This window comes from Scyliorhinus canicula, chromosome 4, assembly GCF_902713615.1.
Source record: "Scyliorhinus canicula chromosome 4, sScyCan1.1, whole genome shotgun sequence".
NCBI lineage: Eukaryota > Metazoa > Chordata > Chondrichthyes > Carcharhiniformes > Scyliorhinidae > Scyliorhinus > Scyliorhinus canicula.
Genome location: NC_052149.1, coordinates 131081560 through 131104564, shown reverse-complemented (window position 1 = coordinate 131104564; position 23005 = coordinate 131081560). Strand labels below are relative to the sequence as shown.

Sequence of the window (23005 nt, the reverse complement as noted above, 5' to 3'; positions counted from 1 at the left end):
GGCTGAGCTGGTCGTCTACTTTTAACAACAGGGAACTGGGCGGGCCCTGAAATACTTTGGTTGGGCTTCTGGGTCCATGTAAATTTTGGCTATGTCTCCCTTTATTTGTCAAATCCATCTTGGGAAAACCTCTGGGTATTTTCCCACGACCTCGTACAGCTGGCCTGTACCCATTTTAAAAATTTGCTGCCAATCTAGGTTAAGCCTCTGTAACCAGTTGTAGCTCAACAGATTGGGTCCGAGCCCTCATACTGCTATCAGAGGCAAACAAATGGATTTCTGTCTGTAGGTAACTGGAGTCATTATTGTTCCAATGATGGACAATGGTTATCCAGTATAGGTCGCCAACCGTCTTAGTGTTCCTAGGCCCAGGCATTGGATCCCCGTACGGACTTTCCGGTACCCTTGCTGTCATATGACCAAGACAGCAGGCCACGCCTATTTTCATCTCTAGTGGGCGGTCAATTACCCGGATGATGATTTTGATGAGCTGCAATACAGTTTAGCTGCATGCACTTGTCCTCCTCGGGTTGTACGAAGGGTAGAGCTCTGGCTCTGGTAAACGAGTTGCCTAACCAGGGTAACGTGCACGCTGATGGTTCTGGCATTCGCCCAGGTACATCATTATTGTTAGTCATTCTCCTGGACCTCAGGAATAGATAGGATAGATGCGGGCAGGTTGTTTCCACTGGCGGGTGACAGCAGAACTAGGGGACATAGCCTCAAAATAAGGGGAAGTAGATTTAGGACTGAGTTTAGGAGGAACTTCTTCACCCAAAGGGTTGAGAATCTATGGAATTCCTTGCCCAGTGAAGCAGTTGAGGCTCCTTCATTAAATGTTTTTAAGGTAAAGATAGATAGTTTTTTGAAGAATAAAGAGATTAAGGGTTATAGTGTTCAGGCCGGAAAGTGGAGCTGAGTCCACAAAAGATCAGCCATGATCTCATTGAATGGAGGAGCAGGCTCGATGGGCCAGATGGTCTACTCCTGCTCCTAGTTCTTATGTTCTTATGTATCGTTGGGCAGCAGTGACCCTTGGCCAATGGGTCTGACCACAGCGTTGCTCAGGTGTTGACTGGATCCCATAAGCCCGGATCTTGGGGGCATTACTTGTTGGAATGGGGGGGGGGGGGGGGGGGGGGGCGATCAATGCTATTTACCTCCATTTCCAGTGAGTCCTCGATTCCTATCTCTGCGTTTTTATGTAAGAGGGATAATTCTATGGCCTTTTTCAAGTCCAAAGAAGGTTCTGCCAGTAACTTGCGTTAGATCACCATGTTGATTCTGCCACATACGAGGCGGTCCCACAGCATCCCTGGAAAGGATGGCCCATAGTCGCAATGCTCAACCAGCTTGCATAGGTGTGTCAAGAATTCGGTGACCGACTTCCCATAGTTTGCCTCATCGCGTTGAACGTATACCGGGGCGGCATGGTGGCACAGTCGTTAGCATGGCTGCCTCACAGCTCCAGGCACCCGAATAAATTTTGGCCTCAGGTGACTGTCAGTGTGGAGTTTGTACGTTCCCCCCGTGTCTGCGTGGGTTTGCTCTGGGTGCTCCGGTTTCCTCCCACAGTCAAAAAGATGTATGTGTTAGGTGGATTAGTCATGATAAATTGCCTCTTAGTGTCCAGGGATGTGTAGGTTATGGGATTATGGAGATAAGGCAGACACTCGTAAATGGGCAGAGTGCTCATTCGAAGGGTTGGTGCAAACTCGATGGGCCGAATGGCCTCCATCTGAAGAGATTCTATGATTCTGTACAATCACTGACGATTTGAGTTCAGAATGGCCTGCAACAAGTGCTACCAGCTCATCAAAGGTCTTTGAATCTGGGGCTTCCCAGATTGAAATGCTAAAGGTTGGGGCTCCGCAGGAGGTCAGGAGTATGACCTTTTGTCGGTCATCTCCTGTAAGGACATTCACCCGAAAAAGTAATGCATCCACTCAGTGAACTGGGCTCCATCTTCTATGCCTGCATCGAAAGCTACAAACCTCCCAAAAAGAGGCATTTTGAAACTTGTTCTGACCTCGCTCTCCTGCAGCGGAATTTAAATTTGGTCCTGACGTCCAGAATCGCAGTTCTGTTTTTCCTTGTCACCAGTATAATACCCACAGGAGTCCCAAGAAGTTTAACTATGAAGGTTTATTAAGAAAAATGAGACCCCAACATGGAAGACAGTACATCAGTCCTGGCTGGGACTATCGATCTGCTGGTTCCAAACCTGGCTGGCTTTAACCGCTTGGTTCACAAGTCCCAGCTGCTGTGGTATAAACCCTCTGCCCCTCAGTGGGAGAACTCACACTCCATGAGCCCCATGGGGGTATCAATTGTGTCAACCCTGTGGGTCTCGTGAAGGTTATTACAGTGCCTCAGAAGAGCTGTTCCCTGACACTTGAACCGATCCGGGGACCTATGAAAAAACTCCCACATGGTTCTAACCTTGTTACTCGGCTGGACCCAATGTAACAAACATTGGAATATCCTTTATCTTGAATGTTACAGTCTCCACAGACTGCGATTTTTGCCCAAAGATCAATGACATTGTGTACAGCTGCTGCCAGACCTGCTGAGATTTTCCAGCATTTTATCTTTGGTCTACATATGTGTGTATGTGCGAAAAGTACAGGAGCAGTTGAGTTATAAAAGCCATGACATGCAGATGGAGTTAATTCAGGCCTTCAGTTCCACCCTGTCTCTGTATGTTAGCAAGTTTATTTTCCCCAAATTCCCATCCAATTTCCTTTTTAAAATCATCTATCGTCTCCACATCCACCCCCCTCGTGGGCAGTGAGTTCCAGCTCATCACCACTCGCTGTGTAAAAATCTTCTTCCTCACATTCCCCTTGTGTCTCTTACCCCAAACCTTCAATCTGTTTCCTCCCAGTCATTGTACCATCAGCGAATGGGAAAGGTTTTTCCTTGTATATCTTATTTAAATCTGTCAGCATCTTATCCAACTCGATCAAATCTCCCCTCAATCTCCTTTACTCCAATGAGAACAACCCCAACATCTCCAACCTAACCTTGGAGCAAAAATACCTCACCCTGGAACTATTCTGGAACTTTACTCTGTATCTAACCCCATGCTGTACCTGTCCTGGGAGTGTTTGATGGGGACAGTGTAGACGGAGCTTTACTCTGTATCTAACCCCATGCTGTACCTGTCCTGGGAGTGTTTGATGGGGACAGTGTAGAGGGAGCTTTACTCTGTATCTAACTCCGTGCTGTCCCTGTCCTGGGAGTGTTTGATGGGGACAGTGTAGCGGGAGCTTTATTCTGTATCTGACCCTGTGCTGTACCTGTCCTGGGAGTGTTTGATGGGGACACTGTAGAGGTAGCTTTACTCTGTATCTAACCCCGTGCTGTACCTGTCCTGGGAGTGTTTGATGGGGACACTGTAGAGGTAGTTTTACTCTGTATCTAACTCTGTGCTGTACCTGCCCTGGGAGTGTTTGATGGCACCAGTACAGAGAGAGCTTTCCTCTGCATCCATCCCTGTGCTGTTTCTATCCTGGGAGTGTTTGATGGGGACAGTGTAGAGGGAATTTTACTCTGTATCTAACCCCGTGCTGTACATGTCCTGGAAATGTTTGAAGGGGACAGTGTAGAGGGAATTTTACTCTGTATCTAACCCCATGCTGTACCTGTCCTGGGAGTGTTTGATGGGGACAGTGTAGAGGAAGCTTTACTCTGTATCTAACCCCGTGCTGAACCTGTCCTGGGAGTGTTTGATGGGGACAGTGTAGAGGAAGCTTTACTCTGTATCTAACCCCGTGCTGTGCCTGTCCTGGGAGTGTTTGATGGGGACAGTGTAGAGGGAATTTGACTCTGTAATTAACCCCGTGCTGTGCCTGTCCTGGGAGTGTTTGATGGGGACAGTGTAGAGGGAATTTGACTCTGTAATTAACCCCGTTCTGTACATTAGATGTTTTCTGATATAATTCCAACATTTCTTCCATGAACCTCTGGTATTTATGACTTGAATGATGTGAATATGGAATGAGTTGAGGAATTCCTATTGCATTCTGTACAGTAAAGCTTATAAGATTGATTTTGGAAAGATTATGATGATTAAGTTAGATGAAGTACTTAAAACAAAGAAAATGCAGGCCTCCATGGATAGTGGGACTAGGATCAGCATTCTGTAGAAAGAGCTAGCAGAGATGTGACAGGCTGAATAACTTCCTTTAGTGTTCAGTTTGAATTGTCAGTGCTGACGCTATCTGAGCACAGGATCATTCAACAATTGCATTAGATTGTGGCTCATCTCCCTCTGCCCACCTTGTTAGCCAAAGCCCAGTATCTTTACCTGACACAATTCTTTTAATCTCAGTTTTGAAACTTTACATTGGCCTCAACCGGAACAGCTTTTTTGGATTGACCGTTCCAGATTTCCCTAGAATCCATAGAATCCCTACAGTGCAGGAGATCATTAGCCCCATTGAGTCTGTGCCGGCCATCAGAAAGAGCACCCTAGGCCACCACCCCCACCCCAACCCCGCAACCCCACCCAACCTGCTCATCCCTGGACACTAAGGGGCAGTTTTAGCACGGCCAATCCACCTAACGTGTGAGGAAATGATTCCTAACCCCTGAACGGCCTAGCTCTAATTTTCAGGTTCTACCACCTTGCACCAGCCTCCCCTACCAAAGGAAGTAGGTTTCTCTCTATCGACCCTATCAATTCTTTCAAATATTTTAATCACCCATACTTTTCTTCACCCAAGGGAATATAAGCCACGTTTATAATTTAACCCTTTCTCATCCTGAAGAACTTACACTACCCTTCCTCTCAGACTTCCTGAGGAAATCTTGTCCAGGACTGATCTCAGTTCTCTAGATGCAGTCTGCCCTCCAGCAGAGGGCAGCAGAGCAGAGCTACTGATCAGCTGTTCTGGGGAAATTTGCATACGTGCAGTGCGGTCAGCCTAAGTTGAAGGTGGTTTGTGGAGGGGCTGTTGGCAAGTGACAGTTAAACCCGAAACACTTTGTGAGTGTTTCCCACCCTACCTCCTCCTCTAACCAACCCCCCCACCCCACGGTGGTTGGGAAGCGGGAGCAGGGGCCTGTCGTGAAGGTGAGTGAGTGCCTTTAAATTTGCTTACCTTTCAGCGGGAGCAGGGTTTGAGGTAATATCAGGTAAGCTCTTCCTTTCTTTTTCTTTTTCTTGTTTTTTTTTAAATCTAGAGGTGATGTCAGGGAAGGCAGTACAATGCTCCTCCTGTAGAATGTTTGAGGTGAGGGACGGCGTCAGTGTCCCTGCTGATTTCATCTGTGGGAAGTGCACCCAACTCCAGCTCCTCAAAAACCGTGTTAGGGACCTGGAGCTTGAGCTGGATGCAGAGGGGGTCATAGATAGGAGCTTCAGGGAAGTAGTTACACCAAAGACTGGAGATAGATGGGTAACTGTAAGAGGGACTGGGAAGAAGCAGTCAGTGCAGGGACCCCCTGCGGTCATTCCCCTGAGTAACAAGTATACCGTTTTGGATACTTGTGGGGGGGGGACTTACCAGGGGTAAGCCATGGGGTACGGGCCTCTGGCCCTGTTGCTCAGAAGGGAAGGGGGGAAAGGAGTAGAACATTAGTAATTGGGGACTCAATAGTCAGGGGCACAGATAGGAGATTTTGTGGGAGCGAGAGAGACTCACGTTTGGTATGTTGCCTCCCAGGTGCAAGGGTACGTGATGTCTCGGATCGTGTTTTCCGGGTCCTTAAGGGGGAGGGGGAGCAGCCCCAAGTCGTAGTCCACATTGGCACTAACGACATACGTAGGAAAGGGGACAAGGATGTCAGGCAGGCCTTTAGGGAGCTAGGATGGAAGCTCAGAGCGAGAACAAACAGAGTTGCTATCTCTGGGTTGTTGCCCGTGCCACGTGATAGTGAGATGAGGAATAGGGAGAGAGAGCAATTAGACACGTGGCTACAGGGATGGTGCAGGCGGGAGGGATTCAGATTTCTGGATAACTGGGGCTCTTTCTGGGGAAGGTGGGACCTCTATAGACAGAATGGTCTACATCTGAACCTCAGGGGCACCAATATCCTGGGGGGGAGATTTGTTAGTGCTCTTTGGGGGGGTTTAAACTAATTCAGCAGGGGCATTGGAACCTGGATTGTAGTTTTGGGGTACGGGAGATTGAGAGTATAGAGGTCAGGAGCACAGATTTGACTTCGCAGGAGGGTGCCAGTGTTCAGGTAGGTGGCTTGAAGTGTGTCTACTTCAATGCCAGGAGTATACGAAATAAGGTAGGGGAACTGGCAGCATGGGTTGGTACCTGGGACTTCGATGTTGTGGCCATTTCAGAGACATGGATAGAGCAGGGACAGGAATGGTTGTTGCAGGTTCCGGGGTTTAGGTGTTTTAGTAAGCTCAGAGAAGGGTGCAAAAGAGGGGGAGGTGTGGCGCTGCTAGTCAAGGACAGTATTACGGTGGCGGAAAGGATGCTAGATGGGGACTCTTCTTCTGAGGTAGTATGGGCTGAGGTTAGAAACAGGAAAGGAGAGGTCACCCTGTTGGGAGTTTTCTATAGGCCACCTAATAGTTCTAGGGATGTAGAGGAAAGGATGGCGAAGATGATTCTGGAAAAGAGCGAAAGTAACAGGGTAGTTGTTATGGGAGACTTTAACTTTCCAAATATTGACTGGAAAAGATATAGTTCGAGTACATTAGATGGGTCATTCTTTGTACAATGTGTGCAGGAGGGTTTCCTGACACAATCTGTTGACAGGCCAACAAGAGGCGAGGCCACATTGGATTTGGTTTTGGGTAATGAACCAGGCCAGGTGTTAGATCTGGAGGTAGGTGAGCACTTTGGAAACAATGACCACAATTCGGTGACCTTTACGTTAGTGATGGAAAGGGATAAGTATACCCCGCAGGGCAAGAGTTATAGCTGGGGGAAGGGCAATTATGATGCCATTAGACATGACTTAGGATGTGTTGGTTGGAGAAGTAGGCTGCAAGGGTTGGGCACACTGGATATGTGGAGCTTGTTCAAGGAACAGCTATTGCATGTTCTTGATAAGTACGTACCAGTCAGGCAGGGAGGAAGGGGTCGAGCGAGGGAACCGTGGTTTACCAAAGAAGTGGAATCTCTTGTTAAGAGGAAGAAGGAGGCCTATGTGAAGATGAGGCGTGAAGTTTCAGTTGGGGCGCTTGATAGTTACAAGGAAGCGAGTAAGGATCTAAAGAGAGAGCTGAGACGTGCAAGGAGGGGACATGAGAAGTCTTTGGCAGGTAGGATCAAGGAAAACCCAAAAGCTTTCAATAGGTATGTCAGGAATAAAATAATGACTAGGGTAAGAGTAGGGCCAGTCAAGGACAGTGGTGGGAAGTTGTGTGTGGAGGCTGAGGAGATAAGCGAGATACTAAATGAATACTTTTCGTCAGTATTCACTCAGGAAAAAGATAATGTTGTGGAGGAGAATGCTGAGACCCAGGCTATTAGAATAGATGGCATTGAGGTGCGTAGGGAAGAAGTGTTGGCAATTCTGGACAAGGTGAAAATAGATAAGTCCCTGGGGCCGGATGTGATTTATCCTAGGATTCTCTGGGAAGCCAGGGAAGAGATTGCTGAGCCTTTGGCTTTGGTTTTTAGGTCATCATTGGCTACAGGAATAGTGCCAGAGGACTGGAGGATAGCAAATGTGGTCCCTTTGTTCAAGAAGGGGAGTAGAGATAACCCCGGTAACTATAGGCCGGTGAGCCTAACATCTGTGGTGGGTAAAGTCTTGGAGAGGATTATAAAATATACAATTTATAATCATCTAGATAGGAATAATATGATTAGGGACAGTCAGCATGGTTTTGTGAAGGGTAGGTCATGCCTCACAAACCTTATCGAGTTCTTTGAGAAGGTGACTGAACAGGTAGACGAGGGTAGAGCAGTTGATGTGGTGTATATGGATTTCAGTAAAGCATTTGATAAGGTTCCCCACGGTCGGCTATTGCAGAAAATACGGAGGCTGGGGATTGAGGGTGATTTAGAGATGTGGATCAGAAATTGGCTAGTTGAAAGAAGACAGAGAGTGGTAGTTGATGGGAAATGTTCAGAATGGAGTTCAGTTACGAGTGGCGTACCACAAGGATCTGTTCTGGGGCCGTTGCTGTTTGTCATTTTTATAAATGACCTAGAGGAGGGCGCAGCAGGATGGGTGAGTAAATTTGCAGACGACACTAAAGTCGGTGGAGTTGTAGACAGTGCGGAAGGATGTTGCAGGTTACAGAGGGACATAGATAAGCTGCAGAGCTGGGCTGAGAGGTGGCAAATGGAGTTTAATGTGGAGAAGTGTGAGGTGATTCACTTTGGAAAGAATAACAGGAATGCGGAATATTTGGCTAATGGTAAAATTCTTGGTAGTGTGGATGAGCAGAGGGATCTCGGTGTCCATGTACATAGATCCCTGAAAGTTGCCACCCAGGTTGATAGGGTTGTGAAGAAGGCCTATGGTGTGTTGGCCTTTATTGGTAGAGGGATTGAGTTCCGGAGCCATGAGGTCATGTTGCAATTGTACAAAACTCTCGTACGGCCGCATTTGGAGTATTGCGTACAGTTCTGGTCGCCTCATTATAGGAAGGACGTGGAAGCTTTGGAACGGGTGCAGAGGAGATTTACCAGGATGTTGCCTGGTATGGAGGGAAAATCTTATGAGGAAAGACTGATGGACTTGAGGTTGTTTTCGTTAGAGAGAAGAAGGTTAAGAGGTGACTTAATAGAGGCATACAAAATGATCAGAGGGTTAGATAGGGTGGACAGCGAGAGCCTTCTCCCGCGGATGGAGGTGGCTAGCACGAGGGGACATAGCCTTAAATTGAGGGGTAATAGATATAGGATAGAGGTCAGAGGTGGGTTTTTTACGCAAAGAGTGGTGAGGCCGTGGAATGCCCTACCTGCAACAGTAGTGAACTCGCCAACATTGAGGGCATTAAAAAATTTATTGGATAAGCATATGGATGATAAGGGCATAATGTAGGTTAGATGGCCTTTAGATTTTTTCCATGTCGGTGCAACATCGAGGGCCGAAGGGCCTGTATTGCGCTGTATCGTTCTATGTTCTATGTACTATGTATGGTTGGAATGTCACTTCCACCGTTTTCATTCCTGCCCTTGAGATAAAGACTAACTTCCATTACTTGATTAAATCATTGTTTGTATACGTCCACTAGCTTTGAATGATTTTGTTTTTCAGAATCCCTCTGTCCATCCATCTCCTCACCATTTAAATGATCTGTCTGTCTTCGGTGTAAAGTGGATGATCTCAGACTCTGCCATGCTGAAATCCATCTGCCACAGTTTTACCCACTGATTTATCTCTCAATATTATTTTGTAACTCTTCTCCTATTCACAGAGTTATGCTCTTATAATTATATAAAAGCACCAATTACTCATTTTGGATTGGGTAAGCACGTTGTAGGTTCATTTATTAAGAACAGGCACATAACAACAGATATAGATGGACAGGATCTTGAAGACATGGGCAGCAGAACTGTCTGTGCTGTGCTCTATTTAAATCAAAAGTGGAACTAAAACTGGTCCGCGTGACATACTTCCTTTCTAGTGAGGTCATGCTGCAATCCTGTAAAGACATATTACAACATCCCCTCTTTTTAAATATGCTTTTCCTACTTCCAAGGAAGTGTAACTATTTACAATACATGTTGATGTTTGATTACCGTGACATAAGAATTGATGAATCTGAGAGTCTCTGAATCGGGAAGTAATCTGTTGGAACACCCAGATCTTGTAATAGTAACCTTGTCTGGAGATTTCTTCAATTGCATATCTTCAATTTCTTCCATAAGACAAAGGTGCAGAATTAGGCTATTCGGCCCATCATGTCTGCTCAGTCATTCAATCATGGCTGATATTTTTCTTATCCCCAGGAGCCTTCTTCCCATAACCCCTGATCCCCTTATTGATCAAAAACCTATCTATCTCGTCTATCTTGGTTGCATTTTGGATTTTGTCCTCGGTGCAATCGGACTGTACAGTGGTTGAGGAACTGGAATGAATCTGATTTATCCTTGGTTACATCTCACCATTACACATTTGTGTGTGACAATTTCATAGGCCCTGGTTCTGAACCATATTCCTTTCTCCTCAGGGAAGCTGGATGTGATGATTGGCTGGTAGCACAGTGATTGGAACTGCATCTTCACAACATCAGTGACCCGTGCTAAATTCCAGCCTTGGGTCACTGTCTTGTGTAGAGTTTGTATATTCCTCTTGTGTCTGCGTGGGTTTCCTCCGGGTGTTTCGGTTTCCCCCGCACAGTCCAAAGATATGCAGGTTAGGTAGATTGGCCATGATCAATGCATGGGGTTACAGGCTGGTGATTGGGCCTATGTGGAGTGCTCTTTTGGAAGGTTGGTACAGACCTAATGGACCAAATGACCTCTTCTGCGCTGTAACGATTCTATGGATTCTATGAACTTGTTCCAACTGTAAACTTGCCAATTTTCTACTCGCATTTTAATAGTGGATGTTAGCATCATCTCTTGTAGTTTTAACAATTTCTCTCTAGTATCTGAGGAATAAGATTGGGTCAGAGTTGGTAAATTGGTATGGACTGGTCTGCCAAACATCAGATCGGTTTGGGATTGAATATTTGCATTTAAACATGTTGCTCTCAGATATAACATTGCAATGTGTAGATCGTTCTTGTTCTGTCTGTATTTGAGAATTAAGGATTTCATGATGGGAATCATTTGCTCAGTTAGGCTGTTAGATCTAGGGTAATCAGAAGAAGTAGTGTGATTAACATTCCACTTCGCACACATATCCTGAAATGCTTTTTAATAAATTATGATTATCTAGGTTGATCTCTCTAGGCAAACCAAATAAACTGAAAAGAGCACTGTTGTGCTTGAGGTTTTGTGGAATTGTTGAGCACACCTAAACCTGAGTGATGTGCACCCACTACCTGGGACTTGGATTTTGGGACAGGTGGGTGTAAAGGGTGAATGGTGGCTTGTAGTAGGCCATGTTACTTTCTGTCAACATCCTTGCTTTATACTTTATTCCACAGAGATTGATGCTCCCAGAAACCTGCGCGTGGTAACACCAGGGGACAGCAGGCTGGAGCTGGAGTGGGAGAACAGTCAAGCTGACATCGACAGGTACAGGGTGGTCTACAGCACACTGGCAGGCAGGAAGTACCATGAGCTGATTGTGCCCAAAAGCACAGGGCCAACAAGCAAAGTAACCATGACTGGTGAGTAGCAGAACTTCAAACACAATCTGAGGTATCAGCATTCAACCATTGATTGATGGCAGGACTGAAAATGTGCATCTATGACACTTAGGCTACACTGGTAATCTTACAATGCTCCTGATGGAGTGGTAACAATATTGGTACAATGTTATTGCTGCTGCTCCAGCTCGTGATTCTGATTCCGATGATGATGATGACAGAGGTATTAATGTTGTTGCTGATAATGGGCGGCACGGTAGTACAGTGATTAGCACTGTAGCTTCACAGTGCCAGAGTCCCAGGTTCGATTCTCGGCTTGGGTCACTGTATGTGAGCAGTCTGCATGTTCTCCCTGTGTCTGCATGGGTTTTCTCCGGGTGCTCCGGTTTCCTCCCACAAGTCTCGAAAGACGTGCTGTGAGGTAATTTGGACATTCTGAATTCTCCCACCGTGTACCCGAAGAGGCGCCTAGGGGATTTTCACAGTAACTTCATTGTAGTGTTACTGTAAGCCGACTTGCTTAACAATAAAGATTATTATTCTTATTATCAATGTTGGTAGTAGTGATCATCGTAGTTATAATCACAGAATCCCAAGAGGATTTAAACTCAAAGGTATATTAAGTAAGTAAATGCAAGGCCGCAAATCGACGGGTAATACATCCAGTCCCAGCTGGGACCATCTGAAGGTGCCGGTTCCCATCCTGGCCGGCTTTGATTGGTCCATTTTAACATGTTCCACCGTTGATCCTCTGCCCCCCCCCCCCCCAAGCAGGGGGAGCCCATTTTCCACGAGCCCCATGGAGCAGTCCCCGTAGCGGTTATTACAGTGATGTTGTTACAGATTAGAATCACCATGACCGTGTGCGTTGGACTGCAACTGCTCTTACCTCGACCCATCTTCTGTTTTTTCATCTCTCTCATTATTGCCACCTATAAGGGCAGCATGTGGCGCAGTGGTTAGCACTGGGACTGCAGAGCTGAGGATCCGGGTTCGAATCCCAGCCCTGGGTCACTGTCCTTGTGGAGTTTGCACATTCTCCCCATGTCTGCATGGATTTCACACCCACAACCCAAAAAGATGTGCAGGGTAGGTGGATTGGCCACGCTAAACTGCCCCTTAATTGGAAAAAAAATAATAGTGTACTCTAAATTTTAAAAAAATTATTGCATTGCATCTTCATCCCTTTTCGAATGTAAATCTCTCCTGCCTTTATCACAGACCTGCCCTGCCTTTATCATAGATCACTCTATCACAGACTTGCTTCTCACTTTCCTCCCCCTCTCCTTTTCTTTGTACCCACATTAAAACCTCTCACTTACTCCAGTTCTGACAAAGCTCACTGACCTGAAACACAAACCTTTGATGTGGCACTTCATCAAATACCTTCTCGAAATCGAAATAAAATCCATCCATTGGTGAAGATGCGGAGATGACAGCCTAAGTTCTCACTGTGACCTTCTCTCTTGATTTTGTTTGCAGATTTATTGCCAGGCACTGAGTATGGCATAGGAATCTCTGCCATTAAGGAGACGAAACAAAGTGTTCCAGCCACCATGAACGCAAGAACTGGTAAATATCCAGCTCCTTCTTAGTGTGGGTTTCCATTCCGCTGTGTGCAATGTTATAATATACCTTTAAGGGGCAGCAACATGACATCACATTAAGGGAAGTTTATTATGTGTTCCAGCCTGGGTTTCACTTCAGCCTGGAGTGGGGCTCAGACGCACAGCTCTGCTGCTGTTGCCTTCAAGCTCTTCATGAATTTATTTTCATATGTGCCTGTTCTCAATAAATAAAACCAGAGCGTGTTTGCACAATCCCTCATGAACCAACGACATAGGTAGGAAAAGGGATAGGGATGTAAGGCAGGGATATTCAGGGAGCTAGGGTGGAATCTTAGAGCTAGAACAAACAGAGTTACTATCTCTGGGGTGTTACCCGTGCCACGTGCTAGCGAGACGAGGAATAGGGAGAGAGAGCAGTTGAACACGTGGCTACAGGGATGGTGCAGGAGGGAAAGTTTCAGATACCTGGATAATTGGGGCTCATTCTGGGTAGGTGGGACCTCTACAAACGGGATGGTCTACACTTGAACCAGAGGGGGTACCAATATCCTGGGGGGGGAAATTTGCTGATGCTCTTCGGGAGGGTTTAAACTAATTCAGCAGGGGGATGGGAACCTGAATTGTAACTCCAGTGTACAGGAGGTTGAGAGTAGGGAGTAGGGAGGTCATGAGGAAGGTTTCAAGGTGTGCCGGCAGGCAAGATGGTGGTTTGAAGTGTGGTCTACTTCAACGCCAGGAGCATCCGGAATCAGGTGGGTAAACTTGCAGCATGGGTTGGTACCTGGGATCTCGATGTTGTGGCCATTTCGGAGACATGGCTAGAGCAGGGACAGGAATGGTTGTTGTAGGTTCCGGGGTTGAGATGTTTCAGTAAGCTCAGGGAAGGTGGTAAAAGAGGGGGAGGGGTGGCATTGTTAGTCAAGGACAGTATTACGGTGGCAGAAAGGACATCTGATGAGGACTCGTCTACTGAAGTAGTATGGGCTGAGGCTAGAAACAGGAAAGGAGAGGTCACCCTGTTGAATTTTCTATAGGCCTCCGAAAAGTTCCAGAGATGTAGAGGAAAGGATTGCAAAGATGATTCTGGATAGGAGCGAAAGTAACAGGGTAGTTGTTATGGGGGACTTTAACTTTCCAAATATTGACTGGAAACGCTATAGTTCGAGTACTTTAGATGGGTCTGTTTTTGGCCAATGTGAGCAGGAGGGTTTCCTGACACAGTATGTAGATAGGCCAACAAGAGGCAAGGCCACATTGGATTTGGTACTGGGTAATGAACCAGGACGGGTGCTAGATTTGGAGATAGGTGAGCACTTCGGTGATAGTGACCACAATTCGGTTACGTTTACTTTAGCGATGGAAAGGGATACGTATATACCACAGGGCAAGAGTTATAGCTGGGGGAAAGGCAATTATGATGCGATTAGGCAAGACTTAGGATGCATAGGATGGGGAAGGAAATTGCACGGGATGGGCACAATAGAAATGTGGAGCTTGTTCAAAGAACAGCTACTGCGCGTCCTTGATAAGTATGTACCTGTCAGGCAGGGAGGAAGTGGTTGAGCGAGGGAACCGTGGTTTACTAAAGTAGTTGAATCACTTGTCAAGAGGAAGAAGGAGGCTAATGTAAAGATGAGACGTGAAGGTTCAGTTAGGACGCTCGAGAGTTACAAATTAGCGAGGAAGGACGTAAAGAGAGAGCTGAGAAGAGCCAGGAGGGGACATAAGACGTCCTTGGCAGGTAGGATCAAGGAAAACCTTTCTATAGATATGTCAGGAATAAAAGAATGGCTAGGGTAAGAGTAGGGCCAGTCAAGGACAGTAGTGGGAAGTTGTGCGTGGAGTCCGAGGAGAGAGGAGAGGTGCGAAATGAATATGCACACAGTCAGTATTCACACAGGAAAAAGACAATGTTGTCGAGGAGAATACTGAGATACAGGCTATTAGACTAGACGGGTTTGAGGTTCAGAAAGAGGAGGTGTTAGTAATTCTGGAAACTGTGAAAATAGATAAGTCCCCTGGGCCGATGGGATTTATCCTAGGATTCTCTGGGAAGCTAGGGAGGAGATTGCTGAGCCTTTGGCTTTGATCGTTATGTCATCATTGTCTCCAGGAATAGTGCCAGAAGACTGGAGGATAGCAAATGTTGTCCCCTTGTTCAAGAAGGGGAGTAGAGACAACCCCGGTAACTATAGGCCAGTGAGCCTTACTTCTGTTGTGGGCAAAGTCTTTGAAAGGATTATAAGAGATAGGATTTATAATCATCTAGAAAGGAATAATTTGATTAGGGATAGTCAACACGGTTTTGTGAAGGGTAGGTCGTGCCTCACAAACCTTATTGAGTTCTTTGAGAAGGTGACCAAACAGGTGGACGAGGGTAAAACAGTTGATGTGGTGTATATGGATTTCAGTAAAGTGTTTGATAAGGTTCCCCATGGTAGGCTATTGCAGAAAATACAAAGGCATGGGATTCAGGGTGATTTAGCAGTTTGTATCAGAAATTGGCTAGCTGTGAGAAGACAGAGGGTGGTGGTTGATGGGAAATGTTCAGCCTGGAGTTCAGTTACTAGTGGTTTACCACAAGGACCTGTTTTGGGGCCGTTGCTGTTTGTCATTTTTATAAATGACCTGGAGGAGGGCGTAGAAGGATGGGTGAGTAAATTTGCGGATGACACTAAAGTCGGTGGAGTTGTAGACAGTGTGGAAGGATGTTGCAGGTTACAGAGGGACATAGATAAGCTGCAGAGCTGGGCTGAGAAGTGGCAAATGGAGTTTAATGCAGAAAAGTGTGAGGTGATTCATTTTCGAAGGAGTAACAGGAATACAAAGTATTGGGCTAATGGTAAGATTCTTGGTAGTGTGGATGAGCAGAGAGATCTCGGTGTCCATGTACATAGATCCCTGAAAGTTGCTATCCAGGTTGAGGGTTGTTAAGAAGGCGTACGGTGTGTTAGCTTTTATTCGTAGAGGGATTGAGTTTCCGAGCCATAAGTTCATGTTGCAGATGTACAGAACTCTGGTGCGGCCGCATTTGGAGTATTGTGTGCAGTTCTGGTCGCCGCATTATAGGAAGGATATGGAAGCATTGGAAAGGGTGCAGAGGAGATTTACCAGGATGTTGTCTGGTATGGAGGGAAGATGTTATGAAGAAAGGCTGAGGGACTTGAGGCTGTTTTTGTTAGAGAGAAGAAGGTTAAGAGGTGACTTAATTGAGGCATACAAGATGATCAGAGGATTAGATAGGGTGGACAGTGAGTGCCTTTTTCCTCAGATGGTGATGTCCAGCACAAGGGGACATAGCTTTAAATTGAGGGGAGATAGATATAGGACAGATGTCAGAGGTAGGTTCTTCACTCAGAGAGTAGAAGGGCGTGGAATGCCCTGCCTGCAACAGTAGCGGACTCGCCAACACTAAACGCATTTAAATGGTCATTGGATAGGCATATGGACGATAAGGGAATAGTGTAGATGGGCTTTAGAGGGGTTTCACAGGTCGGCGCAACATCGTGGGCCGAAGGGTCTGTACTGCGCTGTAATGTTCTAATTGTAATGAACGTTTGGAGCCTTTATATCATTATAAGACCACAGCATGGTGGCAGCGATGGTTTATTCTAAATGAAACAGTGCTCAACCTGGAAGAAAGATAAAAAAGTGAAACTGATGCAGGATCACATAACTCACCTCACTTAAAGTGGCAGAATATACCCAATTTGTTTGGTATATCCATTTGATTTTCAGTATTCAGCTGATAAATTACTTTCAGCTCGGTGGTTTTCATGGAGGCTACTGGCAGCTCACATTTGAGAATGATGCAGATCCTAAAATTGCACAGGTTAGAATTACCTGTTAACAGTGGCAGAAAGAGTATCTTTGTGTCAGGTCTGGAATTGTTACAGTGCGGTGGTACAGGATGGAATGGGCAGTATTGATGAATTATACAATAAGGGGCCATCAGGAATGGTGCCGGAATAACCAACATCTTTTACAGAAAGAAGACATTTATAACTGACACAAGTAGAGAATTCCTGGGGCAGGCAGCAGCTATAACTGGGATAGGGTGCCATTAATATTGCAGTTTTGTGCCCAGATATTTTGTACTGAAACCAGTGTAAGCAGATGGAGGTGGAACTCTGTGATGACGTGCAAAGGATGTTCTTTGTAATACTTGGGTACACGGGTAGTATGCAGGCATCGGATGAGTAGATATTATTAGGCATGCATCAGTGGAGATTCTGGATATTGCTCTGACCTCTGAGTCAGAAGGTTCAAGTCCTACTCCAGGTCCTGGAGTAGAAAAACACGGACTGACATTCCAGTGCAGTAATGAGGGAATGCGCCACTGACAATATGCTGTGTTTTAATTGAGTTGTTCAACTATCTATCCAACCTTGAACACCCTGTGACAATAACTCGAAGAAGGGCAGAGAAGTCCTGTCCGGGCCAATTGTTGGTGTCAATTTGTACACAGCATGATCCCACAAAGAGCAATGTGATACTTACCAGATCATGTGTTTTCTTGTTACTAGAACATAGAACATAGAACAGTACAGCACAGAACAGGCCCTTCGGCCCTCGATGTTGTGCTGAGCCTTGTCCGAAACCAAGATCAAGCTATCCCACTCCCTGTCATTCTGGTGTGCTCCATGTGCCTATCCAATAACCGCTTGAAAGTTCCTAAAGTGTCCGACTCCAGTATCACAGCAGGCAGTCCATTCCACACCCTAACCACTCTCTGAGTAAAGAACCTACCTCTGATATCCCTCCTATATCTCCCACCCTGAATCTTATATTTATGCCCCCTTGTAACAGCTACATCCACCCGAGGAAATAGTCTCTGAACGTCCACTCTATCATTCCCCCTCATCATCATATAAACCTCTATTAAGTCGCCTTTCATCCTCCTCCGCTCCAAAGAGAAAAGCCCTAGCTCCCTCAACCTTTCCTCATAAGACCTATCCTGCAAACCAGGCAGCAGCCTGGTAAATCTCCTTTGCACCCTTTCCAATGCTTCCACATCCTTCCTATAGTGAGGTGACCAGAACTGCACACAATATTCCAAATGTGGCCTCACCAGGGTCATGTACAGTTGCAGCATAAGTCCGCGGCTCTTAAACCCAAGCCCCCTGTTAATAAACGCTAACATGCCTTCTTCACGGTTCTATCCACGTGACTGGCAACCTTCAGAGATCTGTGGACATGAACCCCAAGATCTCTCTATTCCTCCACATTCCTCAGAACCCTGCCGTTGACCCTGTAATCCGCATTCAAATTTTACCTACCAAATGAATCACCTCACACTTATCAGGGTTAAACTCCATCTGCCATTTTTCAGCCCAGCTCTGCATCCTATCAATGTCTCTTTGCAGCCTACAACAGCCCTCCACCTCATCCACTACTCCACCAATCTTGATGTCATCAGCAAATTTACTGACCCACCCTTCAGCCCCCTCCTCCAAGTCAATGATAAAAATCACAAATAGCAGAGGACCCAGCACTGATCCCTGTGGTACACCGCTGGTAACTGGTCTCCAGCCTGAAAATTTTCCATCCACCACCACCCTCTGTTTTCTATGTGATAGCCAGTTACTTATCTAATTGGCCAAATTTCCCTCTATCCCACACCTCCTTACTTTCTTCATGAGCCGACCATGGGGAACCTTATCAAACGCTTTACTAAAATCCATGTATATGACATCAACTGCTCTACCTTCATCTACACACTTAGTTACCTTCTCAAAGAATTCAATCAAATTTGTGAGGCAAGACTTACCCTTCACAAATCCGTGTTGACTATCCCTGATTAAGCTGCATCTTTCTAAATGGTCATAAATCCTATCCTTTTGGACCGTTTCCATTAACTTACCGACCACCGAAGTAAGACTAACTGGCCTATAATTACCAGGGTAATTCGCCACTCTCCACTCCTCTGGCACTATCCCCCTGGACAGTGAGGACCCAAAGATCAAAGCCAAAGGCTCTGCAATCTCATCCCTTGCTTCCCAAAGAATCCTTGGATATATCCCATCTGGGCCAGGGGACTTGTCGACCCTCAGGTTTTTCAAAATTGCTGATACATCCTTCCTCAGAACATCTACCTCCTCCAGCCGACCAGCCTGTATCACACTCTCATCCTCAAAAACATGGCCCCTCTCCTTGGTGAACACTGAAGAAAAGTATTCATTCAACACCTCTCCTATTTCTTCTGACTCCATGCACAAGTTCCCACTACTGTCCTTGACCGGCCCTACCCTCACCCTGGTCATTCTTTTATTTCTCACATAAGAGTAAAAAGCCTTGGGGTTTTCCTTGATCCGACCCGCCAAGGACTTCTCATGCCCCCTCCTAGCTCTCCTAAGCCCTTTTTTTAAGCTCGTTCCTTGCTACCTTGTAACCCTCAAGCGACCCAACTGAACCTTGTTTTCTCATCCTTACATACTCTTCCTTTTTCCTCTTGACAAGACATTCAACCTCTTTTGTGAACCATGGTTCCCTCACACGGCCATTTCCTCCCTACCTGACAGGGACATACCTATCAAGGACACGCAGTATTTGTTCCTTGAACATAGAACATAGAACATAGAACAGTACAGCACAGAACAGGCCCTTCGGCCCTCGATGTTGTGCCGAACAATGATCACCCTACCTAAACCCACGTAACCCATATACCCGTAACCCAACAATCCCCCCATTAACCTTACACTATGGGCAATTTAGCATGGCCAATCCACCTAACCCGCACATCTTTGGACTGTGGGAGGAAACCGGAGCACCCGGAGGAAACCCACGCACACACGGGGAGGACGTGCAGACTCCACACAGACAGTGACCCAGCCGGGAATCGAACCTGGGACCCTGGAGCTGTGAAGCATTGATGCTAACCACCATGCTACCGTGAGGCCCCTAACAAGCTCCACTTTTCATTTGTGCCTTTCCCTGACAGTTTCTGTTCCCATTTTATGCTCCCTAATTCTTGCCTAATCGCATCATAATTATCCCTCTCCCAATTATAAACCTTGCCCTGCCGTATGGCCCAATCCCTCTCCATTGCAATAGTGAAAGACACCAAATTGTGGTCACTATCTCCAAAGTGCTCTCCCACAAACCAAACTAACACTTGGCCCGGTTCATTACCCAGTACCAAATCCAATGTGCCCCCCCCCACTCTTGTCGGCCTATCCACATATTGTGTCAGTAAACCCTCCTGCACACACTGTTCAAAAACTGCCCCACCAAACTGTTCGACCTATAGAGGTTCAAATCGATATTTAGAAAATTAAAGTCACCCATGACAACTACCCTGAGACCTCCACACCTATCCATAATCTGTTTTGCAATTTCTTCCTCCACATCTCTGTTACTATTTGGGGGCCTATAGAAAACTCCTAACAATGTGACCGCTCCTTTCCTATTTCTAACTTCGGCCCATATTACCTCAGTAGGCAGATCCCCTTCGAACTGCCTTTCTGCAGCCGTTAAACTATCCTTGATTAACAATGCTACTCCTCCACCTCATTTACCACCTTCCCTACTCTTACTGAAACATCTATACCCCGGAACGTCCAACAACCATTCCTGTCCCTGTTCTAACCATGTCTCCATAATGGCCACAACATCGTAGTCCCATGTACCAATCCACGCTCCAAGTTCACCTACCTTATTCCGGATGCTCCTTGCATTGAAGTAGACACACTTCAACCCACCTTTCTGTCTGCCGGTACACTCCTGCGACCTTGATACCCTCCTCAGTACCTCACTACCCTCAACACTGGCTTCTGGACTACAGCTCGTTTTCCCAGCCCCCTGAATTGAGTGATAAATATTAACCAGGACACCTCGGGAAACTCAACTATTCTTCCAAATAGGGCCATGGGGTATTTTATGCTCACCTGAGAGGAGAGGCTGGGCCTCAGTTGAACACATTATCTGGAAGGTGGAAAATCCATTGCAGCACTCTTTCAGTACTGCGCTGGAGTGGCGGCCTTGATCTTTTTTCTCAAGTATTTAAATCCATAAACTGCTGACACTGAAGTGAGAAAGCTGTCAACCAGCAATGGCTGACAGCTCCCAGCTACTTCATCGGCATCAATGAGCATTGGCTTTGAAGTTGTTGCCTCAATCTTTTTTACCCCAAGGGGAACAACCCCAGGATCTTCAACCTAAACCTGTCACTAAAATCCCTCATCCCACGGACCACGGGGTGTGAATGTGGAAACAATGAATGATTTCAAGTGGAACTTGGATTGGCTTCTGAAGGAAGTCAACTTGCAGCAATACGGAGACGTAGTTGAGGAATGGGACTGACTGGATTTTTCATCAGACAACATGGGCCGTATGTCCGTATGTGCCAAATGGACTCTTTCTATGCTATAATGACAGGATTGGACAGACTTTATTCAGTCGGGGGCGATTCTACAGCCATTTAAAAATTGTGGGCGGGAAGCAAATGCTGAACTCTCATTTCAGCCAATGACATTTTTGCGAATAGGGAAAGGGGGCAGGGTGTGACACACACAGGCAGGAAAGCAAAACTGTGCAGGGTGTTTGAAATCACTGCCAAAACAGACCCAAAATGCCTCAACCTACAGTGGGGGAACCTCAAATTTATGTAGATAACTTGAACTGTCTTTAAGGAATGATAAGGCCTGTTAATTATCATGATCTGAAGTTATTTATTTAGACTTTTAAAAATAGTAAATAAAACTTGGCACCAGATGTCAAAGTCAAAAGTATATGCACACTGCTGGACCGCTTGATTGGCAGGCCATTTGGAGTACTTTAGAAAAGAAACAATATTTTCCTACAGCTCCAACAGAGTTAATTCTTGACAATTACCCATGGTTGTTATTACAGCTGATCCAATTATGAATGCTGAGCTGAGTTTCAAAGGACCAAAAACACTTCGTATAGCAGTGGGTTTTGGGGAGCCGTGTTCGTATTTTGATTGAACATTTTAAAATGTTATTAAAGGATTAGATTTCTTTCATGTGATTACTGAATAAAAGTCTGTTTGTTTTCAAAAAAGACTGACCGCTTGAGGGATTTGAAATTATTGAGTTGGTTTTAGGAATAAAAGTTTTGGTTTCAATTATGTATGAGAGCTCTATTACATTTTTAGAAGTTTATTTTTCCTATTTCCTGAGGTCTTCCTGGAGTGTATAATGGGGGAGTGGCTATGGAATGGGAATGGGAAAAATTGTGGCAGTAAAGAATATGATAATATGGAATGGGAATGGGGTATTGGGGCATGTGTGATATGAACTAAGGCATGGGGAGGTGAGGGGTTAAGAGCTAGATGCCAAACAGCTTTAAAAACAATTGGGGCAAAGTTCCAGTCGGGCCTTGGCACTCACCCACCCCCATGGCCACTTCTGATTTGCTTCTGGGATTGATCAGCCCAAATCGACCCCAGCCCTTCCTCCTCAGATCAAAAATTTATGTGATGGGGCCCTTTATATTAAGGCAGGTCTGTCAAATCGGGAATTTTCCAATCTTTAAATACTTGCCTCGCTCGTGAAAATCTGGATTTGGATTTGTGTTTATTGTCACGTGTACCGAGGTACAGTGAAAAGTATTGTTCTGCGTACAGTCCACACAGATCGTTCCATACATGTGAAAAATAGGACATACGATAAATACACATTGTAAATACATAGACACAGACATCAGGTGAAGGATACGGAATGTAGTACTACTCAGTAGAGAAAATGTGTGGAGAGATAAGTTCAGTCCATAAGAGGGTAGTTTACGAGTCTGGTAACAGCGGGGAAGAAGCTGTTTTTGAATCTGTTCGTGCATGTTCTCAGACTTTTGTATCTCCCAATGGAAGAGGTTGGAAGAATTAATAACACGGGTGGGAGGGGTTCGATTATGCTGCCTGCTTTCCCAAGCCAGCGGGAGGTGTAGACAGAGTCAATGGATGGGAGGTAGGTTTGTGTGATGGACTGGACTGTGTTCACGACTCTCTGAAGTTTCTCATGGTCTTGGGTCGAGCAGTTGCCATACCAGGCTGTGATGCAGCCAGATAAGATGCATTCTGTGGTGAATTTGGAAAAATCGTTAAGAGTCAATGTGGACATGCCGAATTTCCTTAGTTCCCTGAGGAAAAAGAGGTGCTGCTGTGCTTTCTTGGTCGTAGTGTCGCCGTGGGTGGACCAGGACAGATTTTTGGTGATGTGCACCCCTAGGAATTTGAAGCTGTCAATCATCTCCACCTCGGCACCATTGATGCTGGCAGGGATGCGTG

At 45.9% G+C, this 23005-nt stretch overlaps 1 protein-coding gene across 1 annotated transcript in view; it reads left to right on the top strand.

The window, feature by feature from the left end:
• The window catches only part of tnr (tenascin R (restrictin, janusin)), a 390478-nt gene that overhangs the window by 199043 nt on the left and 168430 nt on the right, over window positions 1–23005 (top strand). The window contains 2 exon segments of the mRNA XM_038795191.1: window positions 11030–11215; window positions 12677–12766. Of these exon segments, the coding sequence (XP_038651119.1) occupies window positions 11030–11215; window positions 12677–12766 (276 nt within the window).